Here is a 17,712-nt window from a genome sequence, read left to right as displayed (position 1 = left end):
GCTATGTTTTAGGGAATATCACCTGACTAAGAACAAATCCCAGCCAGATAAAAGAAGGGACTGAGATGCTGCCTTAGTTATGTAGAACAAGGGACAAGTTTTTAGTAAAGCCTGGATCATAGTTTGGAGAAAATCAAGTTGCTAAGATATTTTCTCTGTTTTTGAAATACATTTCGAGTACAGCATTTCAGTAGGATCCCAAGAGATACCATGTGGCCTTTCTCTTCATTAATCGCAAAAGGTTATGCTGGAGTCAAAGTATTTAAATTGATGTATGTATTAGAACTTGGTTTGACTTTGCACTCATGTAATATTTAAGAGACAAGAAACATATTAAGGTGTTCCAGTTTATATCCCTACACATTTGAGTTCCATTGTAGAATTTTTTTTTTTTTTAGGCGAGGCAATCTGTGGTTGACCTCACAGATTGCAAGGACCTTGTTAGCTTACAATCCCTTATTTTAAAAAGGATTTTTTTTTTTAACACCTACAGCACCTAGTCTTCCTAGGTGGTCTCCTATCCAAGTACTAACCAGGCCCAACCCTGTTTAGTTTCCAAGATCAGACATGATTGGGCTTGTTCAGGGTGGCAAGGCTGTAGATTGCAGTTCCATGGTAAAGGGAACTCTTTTGACTACTGTCAGTGAAAAAATCTGGAGGATAATTTTGAGTACAGAAAGGATTATTAATAGTTGTTTGGGTTTAAAATTACTGTTCATTTTTAAAGTAAAGTTTTCAAATGTACATTTTAATCAAGTTTAGCCTATAAATTTTATTCTAATATTTATATAAATATTAATAATCACTTTTATTTGATGCTTCAGTAATGTTTAACTCCAGTCCAACAACCAAAACTCACCTCAAATAATCAGGCTCATTTACAAACTTAGTTGAACAAATTCCTTTAAAAACTTTAAAATAAATATCTTAATATAATATATTCCAGTTTTTTCTAAATATTTCAAATGCTCGGCAAGACAAAATCACAACATAACAAGTCTTCCTACCTACTTAATAAAATCTTGTTAATCAAATACATAAAATTATGAATTTTTGCATATCAAGTTTTCTTAAATACTCTAACTTGCTTAAAATTGATATTAAATAAACAGCTTAAAATTACAGATTTAAATTAGTTATACAATTCAAATTGAAGTCATGTTTCTCTGAGAGGCCAGATTCTTTTTTTACTTAATAAATCCATGAGTTTGATTTATTCCATCATCTATAAATGTAATTCTAAACCCTCCTGGCTTATAAAATTACTTCTCCAAATAACGAGAGCTCATTCTCATGGCCAGACACAGTGGTAGAAATAAAGTAGATGGATCCCAGAGATGTTAAGGAGGTGGGTTGCTCTTGAGGAATGATTTAAAGAGGAAAGTTAGTGGGAGAGAGGGTCAAAGATGACACTCGATTTTCATTTTAATGGATAATAGTGCCAAAATTCACTGGGATAGGAAGTACCAGAGGAGGAAAGGATGTGGGAAGAGCAGAGTATAAATTTTAGGGCTGGAAGATGCCTTTGCAGATTTCTTATTTACAAGGAAGGAAGCTGAGGCTTAGAATTTTTCAATATACAAAGCTAGAGAGTGACATTCCATTTATCCTAAATTCGCTTCCTTTTAGTATTTCTGTCTCACAAATGGACAGAATGAAATGGGATCCTGTTAGAAATTTTTCTTGTCTAACCAGTATTGGAACACTGACCAACAAAGCAAATAGAAAAATTGCTTCTGATATTCCGTGCATAACCTGAGATGATACAAGATAGGACTTTTTTCTTTAACTGTGTTTATAAGTCAAACAGGAACAGAGCATGCACAGCAACCAAGGTGTCACTTTGCCTTTGGTAAGATGCCACACCCCACCACCAATTTCACAAGTTAGATATGAGGAGGAATGCTAGATGTCAAAATCTTATGGCTTGTCCCAAGTTTACAGGACACTAACCAGTATTTTTGTTGTTAGTATAGGTTGACCTTATCATTGCCAAAAACCAACCTCAGATTTTGGCCAAAGTTTTCCCAAAGTTACACAAACTTTTCACTTTAAATTGGCTGGATGATCTTATTAGTCATAGGCCAACACCAAGATTCCAGGTCTGCTCTGGGAAACTCAGTGCAAAGCTGGGGCACATGGACAATTGAGCACATGGCCAAAAAAGAGTTAGGAGACTTCCTCAATTTTAATCTTCTTTGGAATTTTAACTTTTGCTAGGAAAAAAAAAGCTAATTCTTCTCATTATGACAAAAGAGAAATAGAGGGACTATCAAGGTCCCTTCTAGTCAGTAGGGTTTAGAACTGGGCACAGTGTCCAGGAAACACAGGAAGTCATAGAAAGTGGAACCACCCTACCTGCCTGTCACACAGCAGCACCACAACTAGAGGCAAACATGGCTATGAGTGTCACCATGCCACCAGGTGTGCTCCTTTAAGTAATCAATAGGTCATGCATTCAAGAATCTCTCTAGAGTCTACAAGTTGCAATTAATGATAAAACACACTAAAAATTTCCAAAACTATGTCAGACAAAAATTTTAAATGTCCTCTGTCTTTGTGGATACCATGATTGCCTATTAGGAGCAATGACCGTGATGGAAATAGAATATGTGTGGAATTCCCAACATAGATATTAGGTATCTAATAAATGGAGTATCTTTGTTGAAAGGGAGAATCAGGGTGCCTTTCTTTGCTTATCCTCATTTTTACTTTCAGGAGGTGGAAGGCAGAAAGGGCAGAACATGCAAATAAGGCAAATGGAAAGACACAAATCGGGGGTCTATGATTCAGGTGAGGAAGCTGAGTGAACTAATCTGTCATTTGTGTTAAAGCACTTTAGAAATGTTAATTTCCTTACTGAATAATGGGTCTCAGCTTGACTGAACTCTCTGCAATTATTTCACATCTAATTTGAGATGAAACATGAAAGAAAATCGAGCACACATTTCTTTAGCTTGGCACCTGGCAGCTGATAATGAACTGGTATGTATTTTCTTGCTCAGAACAATAAGTTTGAATCTGTCATGTCTAAACTGATGTTGGGCTTGTAACCACATTTCTTCCATTTCTCTCTTTCATCTCTCTTTTTGAGTCCATATGATGAGTTATATGCTGGTTTTCAGCTCCATCTTCCTGGGTCAGTTCTATGATTTATTGAATTATGATGTTCGGTGAGTTTCTTGTCGCCACATTATACCATTCACCACTGGATGACAGTAGAGGACTGTGGCTTTAAGGGTTGACTGTGATCATTTTGAGGCCACTGAAATAACATTAGAAATGGAAATATAAATCCCAACTTCTTGGAATTTATAAATCCCAGAAATGACCTCAAGTTACATGTAGCTGATCTAAAAATGTTTTTATTCTTAGTTCCCTAAGGGGTAGATATTATTTTCATCTGGAAATTTAAAATAATTAGACTCATAATTTAATTACATTTCAGTTAATCATAAGCAGGACCACATCTTGATCCAAGGTCTTCTGACTTCCACAGCTTTTTATTTTGCCAAGCCTGGTTTCAGACCTAGCTTGGGAGAATCGTGGTGCACCCCCATGATTTGATGCATATTGTCTTTTTGCAGTGAAGAGGCAGGGAGAAAAGAAAAGAAAGAGCTCAGTGTTAGTTGCATATAAATCATCTGGGAATCTTGCTGAAACATGGGTTCTGATTCAGATTCTGCATTTCTAATATGATTTCAAATGATGCTGATATTGAGGGTTGAAGGACCTTACTTTGAGAGGTAATACCCTGAGGTCCTGAATTGGGGCATTGACAGAAGGGAATCCTGGGATCTACCTGTCCACAATCCCTAGGAGACACTCTTAGGGGTCTCATTCTGAATGGAGAAGGAAGCAGGGAATTTGTGCCCAGTGTTAATGTCATTTCTCTCACTGTCCCAGTTTTCAATTTGACCATGTTATTTCTTGGACCAGCCACCAGAAGGTGCTGAAGAACCTCGTTAGAAGAGGCAGAGCACTGTGAGGTTAGTAGAATGCTCCCAGAGGGTCTCAGGTTGGCCTCTGTATTGATGGAGAGGGCTATTGTTCACCAATGGATGAGAAATAAGAAGGGCCTCCAGACCAGAGGATGTGTCAGAGATAGAGCTAGATGGGAACCCTATTCAGAGATGTGTCAGAGATGTGTCAGAGATGCCAGACCAGAGGATGTGTCAGAGATAGAGCTAGATGGGAACCCTATTCAGAGATCAGCAGAAAAAATCAGGGCAAGGAGGCACTGATGGAGAGGTGGACCTCTTCATCGCCCACCTTTGAAGGAGAAAAATGTTAGTCCCATTGTCTACTTAAAAGGGAGAGAGAGCTATGCCAAGGGTTTTTCCTGGGGCTTCTAGCCCCACTAAATTTAGGAATATAATAAGATATTAATTTATTTGATATTCAGATTTGAAATGGAGAGGCTGTCATTCAGATGAAAAAAAATGCTTGCAAATCAATTGAATTGATTATCTACCATAGGAGTGAGCAAATTTTTTCAAAGTAGAACATATGACAAAAAAACACGTGAATAGGCATCATTAGCATTCATTATAATGAGTTAAAATTGGGACAGTCTTCTATCAGACGTGTAAAATAATGAATAAAATTATGGTATTTGGAGTCCACCTACTGGGATTCAAATATCAGAACTGATATTCATTAACCCTGTGACTCTGGACTAATTCCTTAGTCTCTCTGAATCTTAATTTTCTCATCTGACCCTTTCTGGATGAGTTCAATCCATGAGAGAGTAGAGTATGGATAGATTAGAGGATAGAAGGAAATGGAGGTAAAAGAATTATTATTTCCTTTACTCCTTGTTCGTACTCAGTTCTGGTTCTGGCTGATGCTTTAATGTCTATGGTTTCTGTCAGGCAATCTGGCTTCCAAGCTGCAGCTCTCCAAACAACTTTCCATAACACCATTTCCTTTCCTTCTCCTTCAGACATAGGAGTGGCTGCCAGTCCCTGTGTGCCTCAACGTTCCTAGTTGGTTCCCTTAACCCTGCCTACACCTCTGAAATAGTTCTTTCACTTCATTCCTTTCAAAATTCCAGCTCAGCATGCTGTTTCCTAATGGGACCCTAAATTATGCAGCATGTGAGAATTTAACAAATATTAGTCATCTTAAATTTATGGTGAGAATGGATTTACTATTAATTTTTCCTTTTTCCAGTAATATATACTAGTGCTTTAATATCATAACATAATTTTAGTGAAATTTAACTTGAAGATCTTAATATTATGCAATTACATTACATTTCGGTGACAAATACCAATTGATTAAAATCTGCCAGCATGTTCAGGTGCACGATGGCAGTCACAAACATCTGGTTAAGTTCTACTTTCTCCTAGTCATGTATTCAAGGTAATGTGGTTAGAAAATATTTTTTTCTAAATATTCCAAACAAATTACACACTGTACAAGATGTTCTTCATTTTGCCTGAGTTGCTTACTGAATATCTGGGATGCTATATGGAAGAGGAGATATTTCATTGTGGTTTTAATTTGCATTTTTCTGATGATTAGTGACATTGAGCATCTTTTCATATGTCTATTGGCCATCTGTGTGTCCTCGTTGGAGAAATGTCTATTCAAGTTCTCTGCCCATTTTTTGATTGGATTTTTTTTTTTTGTATTTTTGGTGTTAAGTTGTATGAGTTTTTACTATATCTTGGATATTAATCCCTTATCAGGTATTTCATTGATGAATATCTTTTTCCATTTAGTAAGTTGTCTTTGATGATGGGCAAAAATATAGTTTTTGATCTCATGAAATTTAGAGCCAATAGGGAGACAGATACTTATTACATGGTCACACTAACAAATGTATTATTAATGACTAAGGTAAGTGCTCTCAAGGAAAAGAGATAGTTACATGAAAGCACATCTCAAAAAGATCTGACCTCGGCTGGATGGACATGGCAGACTTTTCTGAGGAAGTGAACCTTGCATTTGGAAATGAAGCTGGAGTGACATCATCCCCCTGATCTGCATTTTGTAAGGATTACCTTAGTTAGCTGCATTATGGAGGGATATCAGAGAAGATGAGGGAGACAGACAACTTTAAGCTATTTAATTAGGATGGGTAAGAACTGATGGCATCTTGACATAGGTGGTAGCAATAAAGGTGGAGAACATGAATAAATTAAGGCGATATTTAGGGAAATGGGCCCACAAAGTTTTATTATGGATTGGATACAAGGCTAGCAGTGATAAAAAATTTTTTTTTGAAATGAGTCCTAGTTTTCCACCTTGGACAATTAGACGAGTTGTGGAGCTTTCACCGAGGTAGGCAATGCCGGAATTGAATCGGATTGGAATTGTATAATAAATTTTGGTCCTTGACATTGAGTTTGAGGTACCTTTGCAAAGTCCAAAGTGGAAATATAGCAGAGTCGATTGGGTAAAATGAAATGGAGTTCAGAGAATAGGGGATAAAAGATTGGGAGTTATTAGTGTTTCCATGGTAATGAAAGCTTTAGATTTCTTCAAGAGAACGTATATAATGATAAAAGACAAGTCACCTTCTCTCACTCTGCCAGAGAGACAAGGGTGAGCTAAAAAATAAAGTCTGAGAATGAGTGCCCAGAAAAGTAGAAGGAAACCCAGGAGAAGTATGTCATTCTGAGTGCCAAGGGGAGAGACCACAACTGCGCACTAGTCCTCGTTTTTGTAAAGTAACTATTGAGTTCCATAGGATGAACATGAAACATTGATCATTGTGCTTAGCAACTGGCAGATTTATTTTTGTTCCCAATTCTTTTCTCCTCTCTATACCATGCCCTTTGATATATGGTTTTACAGTTCTACTAGATGTGAAATAAACTTCCTGTCCCACAAATATTGGGCATGGCCATATGGCTTGGTTTGGCCAATAAAATGTAAATGAAGGTAAAAGTTTGATAATTCCAAGCCTAGATCATAACAAGCATAGCGTGTTTCTGCTTCCCTGTCTTCTGGATTTGCCATTACCATAAGAAGAATATGTCCTGTAATACCATCTGATTCCCTCAAAATGGGAGACACGTAAAGAAGATCTGGACAAAACAAATGGCCTGAATTGACTCCAAACCCACCCTTGTCAGTTGACCATCAGCTAACTGGAATATGCAAGGACAGGAAATAATCTTTTGTTGTAAGCCATTGAGCTACATAGCACTGTTGTGGAAATAGCTGACTGATATTTCTACAATGGTCATTGATGACCTTATTGATAGTTGTTTGGGGGCTGTGATAGAGTAGAAGCCTTTTTTAGAGGCTGCTGCAGTATGAGAGAGCCCTGGGGAAATGACATGGAGTACTGACAACTCGAGGTTTTGCTGTGCTGGAGGAGAAGAAGAGGGAGACAATAACCAGAAGAGGACCAGGAAGAGGCTTTTTTGTTTGTTTTGTCTTTGAGATGGGAGAGACTGGAATATGTTTAAATGGTATGGAGATGGAACTAATTGGGAAGAAGTGGTTGATCATAGAGGGGAACAAAAGAAGAGTTGATAGTGTGTTTCTCCTGAGATAGTAAGAGGAGATGAGATTTAAACACAGCTAGAGGGATGGCCTTGGAGGAATGAGGAGAGGAATACCAGGTTTAATGTAGCAAAAGGGAATTGATAAGGATGGGAGGGGATTTGGGTAGACTTGCAGATCTGGTGGGGGAATTTGAGAGTGCCTCATCTAATTGTTTTAAATGGTTCATTACTTTTCTGAGAAGAAAGCAATAATATCCAATTAAAGTTAGGCTAAACGCCACATGTGACCACTTCCCAAATAATATACATGATAAATAAAGAACACATGTGCTTGTTTTGTTGCTACAGATGGATGTCCTTAAAAGGCAACAGCTCATGGTTTGGCCTTGGGGGCTAAGATCTGAATGTGAGCAATTACAAAATATTGCTGAGAGAAATTAGAGAACTCATACATAGTAAAGAGATATATTGTGTTCATGACTGAAAGACTTAATATTATCAAGATGCCAGTTCTCCCCAAATTAATCTGTAGATTCAACACATTCCCAATTTTTTTGGGGGGTGGGGGGGTTTAGAAATTGACAAGGTGATTTAAAAATTCACATCAAAAAGCAAAGAAGTTAGGTCCAAAACAATTTAGAAAAAGAATGAAGAAGACTTCTACTAAATTTGAAGTCTTATTATTCAGCTACACTAATCAAGACCATGTGGCATTAGCATGAGGATAGACATATAGATCAATAAAACAGATTAGCTGCCAGAAGTACACCCATACATATGTGGTCAATTTCTTTTTGGTAACTTTGCCAGCATAACTCAAAGGCTTTCATGTAAGGTAGCTTTCTAATATAGATGTAAAGATCTTAAATAAGCACATTAAAACTGTTCAACATCATTAGCCATTTTAGTTAATAAAAATTAAGATAGATTAAATATCTACTAAGACATTCTAAAGTTTAAAAGGTTGATAATACCAAGTGCTGATGAGGACGTGAATCAACTGGAATTCTCATATATTGCTGGTGGGAATGCAAAATAATATAGGTACTATGGAAAACAGATATAAAGTTAAAAATAAAAGGTATAACTTTATAGAAACATATAAATATACATCTACCATATGACCCAGCAATCTCACATCTAGATATCTACTTGAGAGAAACAAAATCATATGTTCCCCCCAAAGACTCGTATATAAATATTGACAGCAGTTTTATTCATAATAGCCAAAAACTGGAAAAAACTCAAATGTCCATCAGCTGGTGAACGAATAAATAAATTATGGCATATCTCTAAAATGGAATAATAGTCAACAACAATAAAGAATAAATTATCAATACATTCAACAACATGATGAATCTTGAAAACATTATGCAAAGTAGTCAGATAAAAGCCTACACATTGTATGCTTCCATTTATAGGACATTCTGGAAAAGGCAAAATTATAAGAACAAGATAGGGACTAAGGCTGTAATGGACTGAATATTTGTCTCTCCCCCAAATTTGTATGTTAAAACTCTACCTACCCTCTGATGTGATGGTATTAGGAAGCGGGGTCTTTGGGAAATAATTAGCTTTAGATGAGGTCATAAAGGCGGGACCCCCAAGAATAGGATTACTGCATTTATAAGGGTCACCAGGGAGCTTACTACCCCTTTCTGCTCTCCTTCTTGTGCACGCGCAATGAGAAGTCAACAGTCTGCAACTCGGAGAAGGGCTCTCACCAGAATCCAGTCATGCTGGCACCCTGATCTTGGACTTCTAAGCCTTTAGACCATAAGAAATATCTGTTATTTTTAAGTCACCCAGTCTATGGGACTTTGATATCAGTAGCCCAAACTTACTGAGACGGGGGCTGTGAGAACTAACTTACTGAACTTAACACTTAAAAAGGTGAGTTTTATTGTATGTAAATTATAAGATAATTAATCTGATATTTATAAAAGAAAGTTCCCTTGGATGACTAATGTACTGTGAGAGTTGGAGCCCTTACTTTAGAACAATGCTTTTCAAACTTTAGCAGCTTCATAATCACTTGATTTGTGAAAGTTTATTTTTTCTCTCAAGTGTTTACTGATACTTCAATTCTCTGATACCTATTGGGTGTCCAATAATTTAATTCAATTCTGACACTATCTATAGTTAGTTCAGATCCCACAAGTTAAGGGCTCAGTCCCACAAGACTTCCCCCACTTCAGACACCAGCTGCAAATAGAATGCTGAGGCTATCCACATTTCTGCCCAGTTGGCCGTAAATTTGGAGGTTTCTATGACCACCACCCTCCAGGGTTAATCATTCACTAGAACAATTCACAGAGCTCAGGAAAGTTCTTTACTTATTATTACTGGTTTATTGTAAAGGATACAACTCAGGAACAGCCGAATGCAAGAGATGTATAAGGCAACATATGGGGGATGGGAGGCATATTCCTTCCCTACCTTCTCCAGGTACACCATTCTTCTAGCACCTCAATATGTTCACCAACCCAGAAGCTCTCTAAACCCTGTTGTTTAGGGGTGTTTATGGAGGTCCTATTAAGATTGGTTCCTCTGGTAACCAGCCCCATCCTGAAGCTATTTGGGGATATGCTAACAGTTACCTCACCAGCAAAACCTCAGGTATGGTTTAAAGGGGCTCATTGTGAATAACAAAAAACACTCCTATTAGTCAGGAAATTCCAAAAGTTTTTGGAGCTCTGTGCCAGGAACTGGAGACAAAGACCAAATATATTCTTTATGATACCACAGCTTGTTAAACACAGATTACTGAGCCCAATGCCTGAGTTTCTGATTCAGAAGATCTGGGCAGGGCTTGAGAATATATATTTTAACGAGTTTCCAGATGCTGCTGATGGTGCTCTTCAGACAGACTACACATGGCGAGCATCCTTCTGTCCTTGAGGACCACAAAATGATGTAATTTCTCTTTCAAATATTACCCTTCTGACTTATGGACTTCCTCTCTTTCTCAGTTGTACCAACTTTTCTGTAGACCAGTGCATTTATTCATAGAGTCAGCAGAGTGTAGTGGTTAGACATGGATTCTGGTGCCAGATTGCCTGGGCTCAAAATTTGGCCTTGAGCAGGTTACTTAACCCCTGTGTATCAGCTTGTACATCTGTAAAACCAGGGCAATAGTAGTACCTCATGAAATGGTAATATTTCTGATTCGAGGCTGCTGAATTTTTGTCTAGCTACATTTCTCAAAGAAGATCAAAATTAAATTAAAAAATGAAATGATTCCTATCTGTAAATATTGAAGCCCAAAAGATGCTAGAATGCAGGATTTTGATGATATTTTATAATCCCTTTGTGTGTGTGTGTGTAATAAAGAAATATTGTAGACAGCAGAAGATGTAGTATTTTTAGGTGCTTTTTCACTCCCTCTCAAGAAATCTATTTAAATAAAAAGAGAAAAATGAAAGAGGGAGCCAGATATAACTTGGAACCTGGGCATGCTGGGAGCAGACTCCCCAGAGCAGCAGAGGGAGCAAGGGGCACGAGCCTAGTAGAGCTCAGCGCAGCGGTGAGAGAGCTGGGCTGGCAGCAGGGAAGGAAGGGGGGTGGGAGTTTATGGATCTGTAACTTCCGTTTGTCACACTCGAAGCAAAACTTTGTCAAATGAAACACTGGAAACTTTAAGAATCAATATAATGAGACAGTGAAAGTGGGTTTTAGTAAGAGATTGGAAATTTCTGGAGGAAATCTCAATGAGTATACATCAAAGGAAAGAGGCTCTCGCAGTCAAGCATTTTCCCGCTGCGTTAATATTAGGAATAATTTCTCTCGCCCTTTGCCATGTAATTTTGATCACCTGTAAAAGATAAGAGGCATGCAAAGAAAATAAACATGATAAAATCCTACTTTTCATTATGATGATTCAGAGAATGTCTAAATTGAGTAAATGATCTATGAAGAATGAGTCGCTCATAAGTGAAATGTTTGCTTGAGTTTATTGAATAGCATTAGATCAATAAGAAGCATTATAGAATTAGATACCAACAACAACAAATAATATGACCAACAACAACAACAAATATGTGCAAAAGATGTAAGTAAAAAAGTTTGTCAAAGCAAATGTGTAAAAGAATACATCCTTTAAATGCTTTTACTGAATAGTCTATGAATTTAAGTCTAGAGATCTGTGAATGTTATTAGTTTTTATCTGTGACAATAAATCTTATAAAAGAACTCTGTGAAAGTAGAAAACGGACCCCATTCCTCTTCCTAGTGAGCTTTTGAATGGAAGATGTCTACTATGTGGACCCCTCTTCCCTTGTCAGGCTGAAGTTCCATGGGTTTCCCAGGCTGCTTTTTGAGTCTCTTATGGAAGCCTTCTCTCCTTAGGTGTAAGATGATGGAACTGCATCCCATCATTCCCTTCTTGATTCAAGCCAAATGTTCAGGTTTGAGGTTTAAATTCTCATTCCCTTATTATTTTTTTTTTTTTTAGGAAAAGTTAGCATTAGACAATAGGTATATTACTATCAAAAGAAGCTTATATGATTAATAACCAAGTAACTATCCTCAAAGAAACTTTCCTCCCTAATGAATAAAAGTACAAACCCCATGTATGTAGGATACTGTATTCAAAAAAGTTCAAGTTTGCCCTATCGGCCTCTGCAGGGTTTTTTTTTTACATGTATTCTCATGCTTGCTTGTATGAGGAAGCTCTTTTTCTTGGAAAGGATTCAACAGGACACAAAAATAAACCCAGAGCAGGAATGAGGGGAAATGCAGCTGTCCTTAGTGACGATATTGGCATCAGGCTGTCTGTATCTTAGTTGGAACTGGTGAAACCAATGCTGAATGTTTTTTTCTGTGAAACAAAAACAAGAGAGTCATGCTTAGAGAAAGACCAGAAACTGTGGCTTTCCCCTACACATATCAAGCAAGGAATACTGTAGATATTGGCTTCCAGTTTAGTTTAGTGAGCTGTTAGAATGAATCACACCAACTCTATCTGATAAGTAATAGTAGTGAAGAATTGGCATCAGTCTTAGGAATGTCTCATAAATTTAAAATGGCCCCCATTTTGACTGCCCAGGAAAGGGAAACTCTTCTGTTCAAATTAGAATCTGAAACCCTTCATATGCCTTACTTACGTCCGTACTATTTTCAGAAGTGTTTGTACCCATTTGGCTTTAGGGTTCAAGCATATAGTTGACTTATTCTTCAAACTGACTCTGGGGGAAAACAAACAAAAATAAAAATAAAACAGTGATACATTTTAGTCAATCCTGCACTTTGTGAAAGAATTGAGTATAAATGTAATTATTCTCAGATGAAGCAAAATTGGAGGTAAGCAGTTTTGGATCTCGAGTAGGTGATTTATAGCATGTGGTCTGAGGAATAAAAAAAGCATCATACAGACCCGTATATGTGAGCCTGTGGAGCTGAATACGAAGCTGACAGAATCTCATAAATCAGAGGTTAGTATTTTGTTGACAACTTTTATAGGTGTTGGAAACAGACCAAATAACTGACTCCAAGATTGGCTTACTTCTAAAGCTATATCACAATATCTTTTAATGTGTTTGACCATTGAGCTCGGGAAAACAAAATAGACTATAAGACACACTTTCTTGAGGATCTTTTACGTGAAAATAATTCAACGAAATTTAATGTGGGAGAGGTTCCAGAGCTGAATGCTCTGAGTGACATCTGCATTTGGTTGAACCACCATTTAGCGAAGCTTTCATTGCTCTAAGAAATAAAGCAATAACAAAGCAGAAATAATAATTAATAGCTGATATTGATAAAGCAGTTACAACGTGCCAGGCATTATGCTCACTAGGTAACGTGAATTATCTCAATCTCACAAAAATCTTTTTCCAGAGGAACTATTATTTCCTTATCTTCAGATGAGGAACTTGAATCTTAGTGAGTTTAAATAACTTTTTCAAGATTGCATAATAAATGCATAATAGAGCAGGATTCAAATGAAGATTATCTGACTCCAGAACCCACACTTTTAGTCACAGTTTTATATGGTCATAATCTGAATGGTTACCAAGTGCCAGACATGGAGAGGTAGGTGGAGTAGAAGGGGTCAAATATGTGATGAGAGAGAGAAAACTAACTACGGGTAGTGAACACACAATGCAACATACATACATATATATACATATATATAGTTTAACAGTAAGGCGTGTATATATATATATATACTTTAACAGTAAGGCGTATATATATATATATATATGTATATATATATATGCGTGTATATATATACATACATACATATATATATATATATATATATATATATATATATATATATATATATATATATATACGCCTTACTGTTAAACTATACACCTGAAACTTACTGGATTTTGTTAACCAATGTCACCATAATAAAAATTTTTCTAAAAATTGAAGTTAAAGCAAAAAAATTAAGGTGCATTACTTTCCCTGGTTGAGAGGTGAAAGCTTTGAGTCATGACAGAGGAAATGTAATGAAAAGAAAGGAGTCTCAGCTATCTACTCAGCCAGAAGTACTGCTCCCAAATAGGCCATGGCTAGACTTCACATCTTTGAGTCTGAGGACAATTACTGTGGTTTAGTTAGAATTTTAATTGGCAAAGACATTAGTTAAAGTATAAAGCCTTTTAAATTAAAAGTTCCAGATACATTTCAATATCACATATTTTGTTTTTACAAGTTGAATACAATTAGTCTGAGGCCCAGAGCATTGATATCAAAATTGAACAAAAAGTGAGTTAAAAGTCTAAAGTCCAAAAGAAGAGCTGCTAATGAAAGTAAAGTCAGGCACCTTTGCCTAATACTTCAAGGTGTTGCGGGTGCTTGGTTCATTAAAGATAGACCCAAGAAGGAGAAATCAAAGTTCTAAGCAGTGATATGCAAAAGATCAACAGGCTCCATTTAAAATATTCAGTGCAACAATCCAATATTTGTTGAGCCTCTACTACATAACAGGTAAGGGATAAAGCATTGCGAATAGATGAATAAATAATATCTGATCCCTATCTATAAAGAACTTATTTTCTGGCAGGAGTGAAAGAGGTGAGGGAAAACCTGATTATTTCAACATAGTGATGCTGTAATAGTTGCAGCTAATATTTACTGAACATTAACTACTTGCCAGGCACTGTAGCAGAGGCTTTACATGCAATGTGTAGTCTCATTTGGTGTGCTATGGAAAATGCTATGATAGAAGTATCTACAGATTTCCCTGGGAGTACAGAAAAGGGATGGTCACAGAGGCAAGGAGTCATGCCATTTCAATAAAAACCAATATCTATTTGTTATCTATTAAATTTCTTACAGCCACTACTGTACCCTTAGCTTAACTCTTTATCCAGAGTTATGAGACCAAAGTTGATAGAACCTAAAACTAAAGGACATTTCTGTAAAATAGACCTTTAGACAAAGGACTGTTATAGATATTTATTTTCTGGCTTGTTAACTTTGGGCAACAAAGTGTCTGCTTCTGCTGGCAATTCAAATTTGGTAGATAGAGAAGGGGTTTAGGAATGGAGAAAATGTAGGTGTAATCCTGCCTAAAACTCAATTTCTGCATCTGTAAAGGAATGGTAACAATAATACCTTAAGGGGGCTGCTGAAGGAATAAAATGAATGGATGCATGTAAAGCAATTAGCTCCCGGCCACTGCGAAATAAACACTTAACAAACATTGCTGATTCTCAATTCTCAAAGTAAATCACTTTGAGATTCATGAGTAAGAATACTATGTGGCAACATATGATCTGATTTTCACTGGGAATAAGGAATCGCAAATATTTTTTCTTGCAACTTACATGATTTCCTGCGTTGGGCAGCCGTTCCCAGGGGGCAGAAATCGAACATTTACAATTTTGCTGAGCAGCTTGAGCACTGACTTGGAAGAGGTCGTTTCAGTGCATTTACATTTTAAATTGGTGTTAAAGGCCTCCAGAACACCTGTAAACACAGTTATTTTAATCTCTTTGGCATATAATTCATTACTAGAATTTAACTACTTTCATATAGTGCATTTAAAGGTTTAAAAATTTCAAGTCAGTTCTTCCACCCATATACCTTTAATACGTGTATTTCCGCTTGTCTGGATCATTTTCAAACATGTTTTACCAAAACCTTAAAAATAAAATTAGCTTTTAAAAAACACAATACCTACTGAAATTTGGTGGAATTATATTGCCACTCAGATAATTGTCTATATAATAAAATTTGAGAACCACACTGTGCAGACTTACAACTCACTTATAATTAATACAGTATAAAATCAACTGATCTTCACTCTCAGCACATAAAAACTGAGGACAAGAACTCAGCACAGAGTCCCTGGAGCAATAATACGCTGTAACAGTTCTTTCTCTTATCATATTTGCCACCCCCTCCCCCAATTCCCCATCAATACCATGGAAGATATTCTTCGTTTTTGTTTAATAAGTTGGTCTTCTACCTCACTTGCAAATCATTACCAAACAAAAAGCCAATAATAAAAATTCAAGACTATTTTTATCCAACAAAAATTATTAGTATTAAATAAATACTATGAGTTATCCTTCTCATGCATTTTAATGAATTCTACTTTCTTTAACCCTAGTTCCTATCACTGTGTTTGACATGTATTTGCAAATACAAGAGACTCAGCTCTCAAGGTGATTACAATTTAGTGGGGGAACCAAATGAGCAAAAACTAAAATAATACAGAATGTTATATTTCACCCAAGGTCCAAACTGCATGATGGGACAGAGGGCTTTGCCAGGAGCAATGGAAAAGTTTTATGGAGGAGGAGTAAGACGAGGGTCCTGAAGAAGAAAAATAGCATGTGAAGCAAAATAACAATTGAAAAGAAAATATTTCCTGCATTTTAAGAAAAAAAATTTGTCCTCTAAACTTCAGTCAAGTGTATTATCCTGCACATCCATTTTATTCCTTCAGTTGTATAAAAACTTACCGCTAGATATTTATTTGCACAAAGATAGCCTTCCCATTTAGACTTGGAAGTCTGCTTCTTTGCAGAAAGCGTGTACTTAAGTACCCCTGCTGTACTTAAAAATGGTCACTCCAGAGCTAACCATGCAGAATTGCATTAGCTGTTCCTTGCAGTAGACCAACTGGTTGAGGTCAATCTTTAAACTCAATAGAGGGTTTGCTCAGAAGAGAGAGCACTGACAGGCAGGACAAAGAAGAGATACATGGAAAGAATTAGTTATAGCAGAGCTGAATCTGAGAAAGGCCAGGAATAGACAAACCAAGTATAAGTCACATGGACTTTGGACTTCTATGGCTAACAATCATAACAATATAAATGCTTCCAGCCTCAAGAATTAAATCCTTAACACCTTACTTTTAGAAATTTAGAAGCGGTGAGCAGTTTTTTCCTTTTTAAGTCGTATTCCCACCCCTCCTCATTTTCTAATTGAACAAAACAAATTGAAATGGCTGAAGACCATTTCTGTTCAAAGGACAATGACGACATAAGTGAAAGTCCTCACCATGGGCTGGAGAGAGGCTGCTGACCAGCAGTATGAGAAGCAGAGATGCTGGGATAAACTTCATTCTGCCTGAAGGTGGAGTTCAGACTTCAGTTCTGAGTCTAAACCGTGGGTTCTCAGTGCAGGAACTCCTATTTATTTACACCAGTGAGTGCCCTCCCACTGCCTTTGTCAGCTGCATCATCAGATTTAAAAGCCCCCAAATACTGCTGAGTTTGCTTTTGTAAAAACTCCTCTTGCAAATTTTATGAATTTGCTTCAGAGCACTATTAGTATAATAAAATGTGGGGAGAGAAGGAAAAAACATCAGTTTGGAGGTTCCACAGCAATTTCTCTAGGGTTACTATCAATGATTGTGGCTTTGATTGCTTCTCTCAGTGAAGGGTCAACAGGCTTTCTCATAGGCATTTGAATATATGCTCCATGAAATTAGAGACTCTGTCAGACACATTATTGTGCCCCCACCACCTTCAAAAGAGTCTAGCTTTTGGTAGGTGCTCAGTAAATATTGGCATATCTAATGATTGTCTCTTTATGTACAGATCCTTATGCTGACTAGGTTACTGTTTTTCTACCAGACTTTCCTACCCCTTATTTTACTATGTGAAATATATGATTATGTATGTAATCTGACCATCATGGAAATCCTGGAAAGGGGCAAGTATGTGTCCCTTCGCTGGTGTGCTGGAGTCTTGATGAAGGGAAGAAGGCAATTGCTTTGAGGAAGTGAAGCTTGCTGGCTCTGGCATGCAAGTTATTGAGCTTGAGATTCAGGAGT

General features: G+C 36.9%; 1 protein-coding gene and 1 pseudogene across 1 annotated transcript; both read right to left on the bottom strand.

Annotated features, from left to right (window-relative positions):
* Positions 1-484: 484 nt before the first annotated feature.
* LOC120588487 (uncharacterized) lies at positions 485-603 on the bottom strand (annotated as a pseudogene).
* An 11,949-nt stretch (positions 604-12,552) lies between these two features.
* CXCL13 (C-X-C motif chemokine ligand 13) lies at positions 12,553-17,086 on the bottom strand. Its single transcript, XM_039845523.1, has 3 exons — positions 16,935-17,086; positions 15,251-15,392; positions 12,553-12,652 (listed from the first exon to the last, which is right to left on the bottom strand). Exons 1-3 carry the CDS (start codon positions 16,996-16,998, stop codon positions 12,568-12,570), a joined length of 291 nt encoding a protein of 96 aa, XP_039701457.1. The 5' UTR covers positions 16,999-17,086; the 3' UTR covers positions 12,553-12,567.
* Positions 17,087-17,712: the final 626 nt, after the last annotated feature.

This window comes from Pteropus medius, unplaced genomic scaffold (assembly GCF_902729225.1).
Source record: "Pteropus medius unplaced genomic scaffold, Ma_sr-lr_union100, whole genome shotgun sequence".
Lineage (NCBI taxonomy): Eukaryota > Metazoa > Chordata > Mammalia > Chiroptera > Pteropodidae > Pteropus > Pteropus medius.
This window is presented reverse-complemented; position numbering and strand designations above follow the sequence as displayed.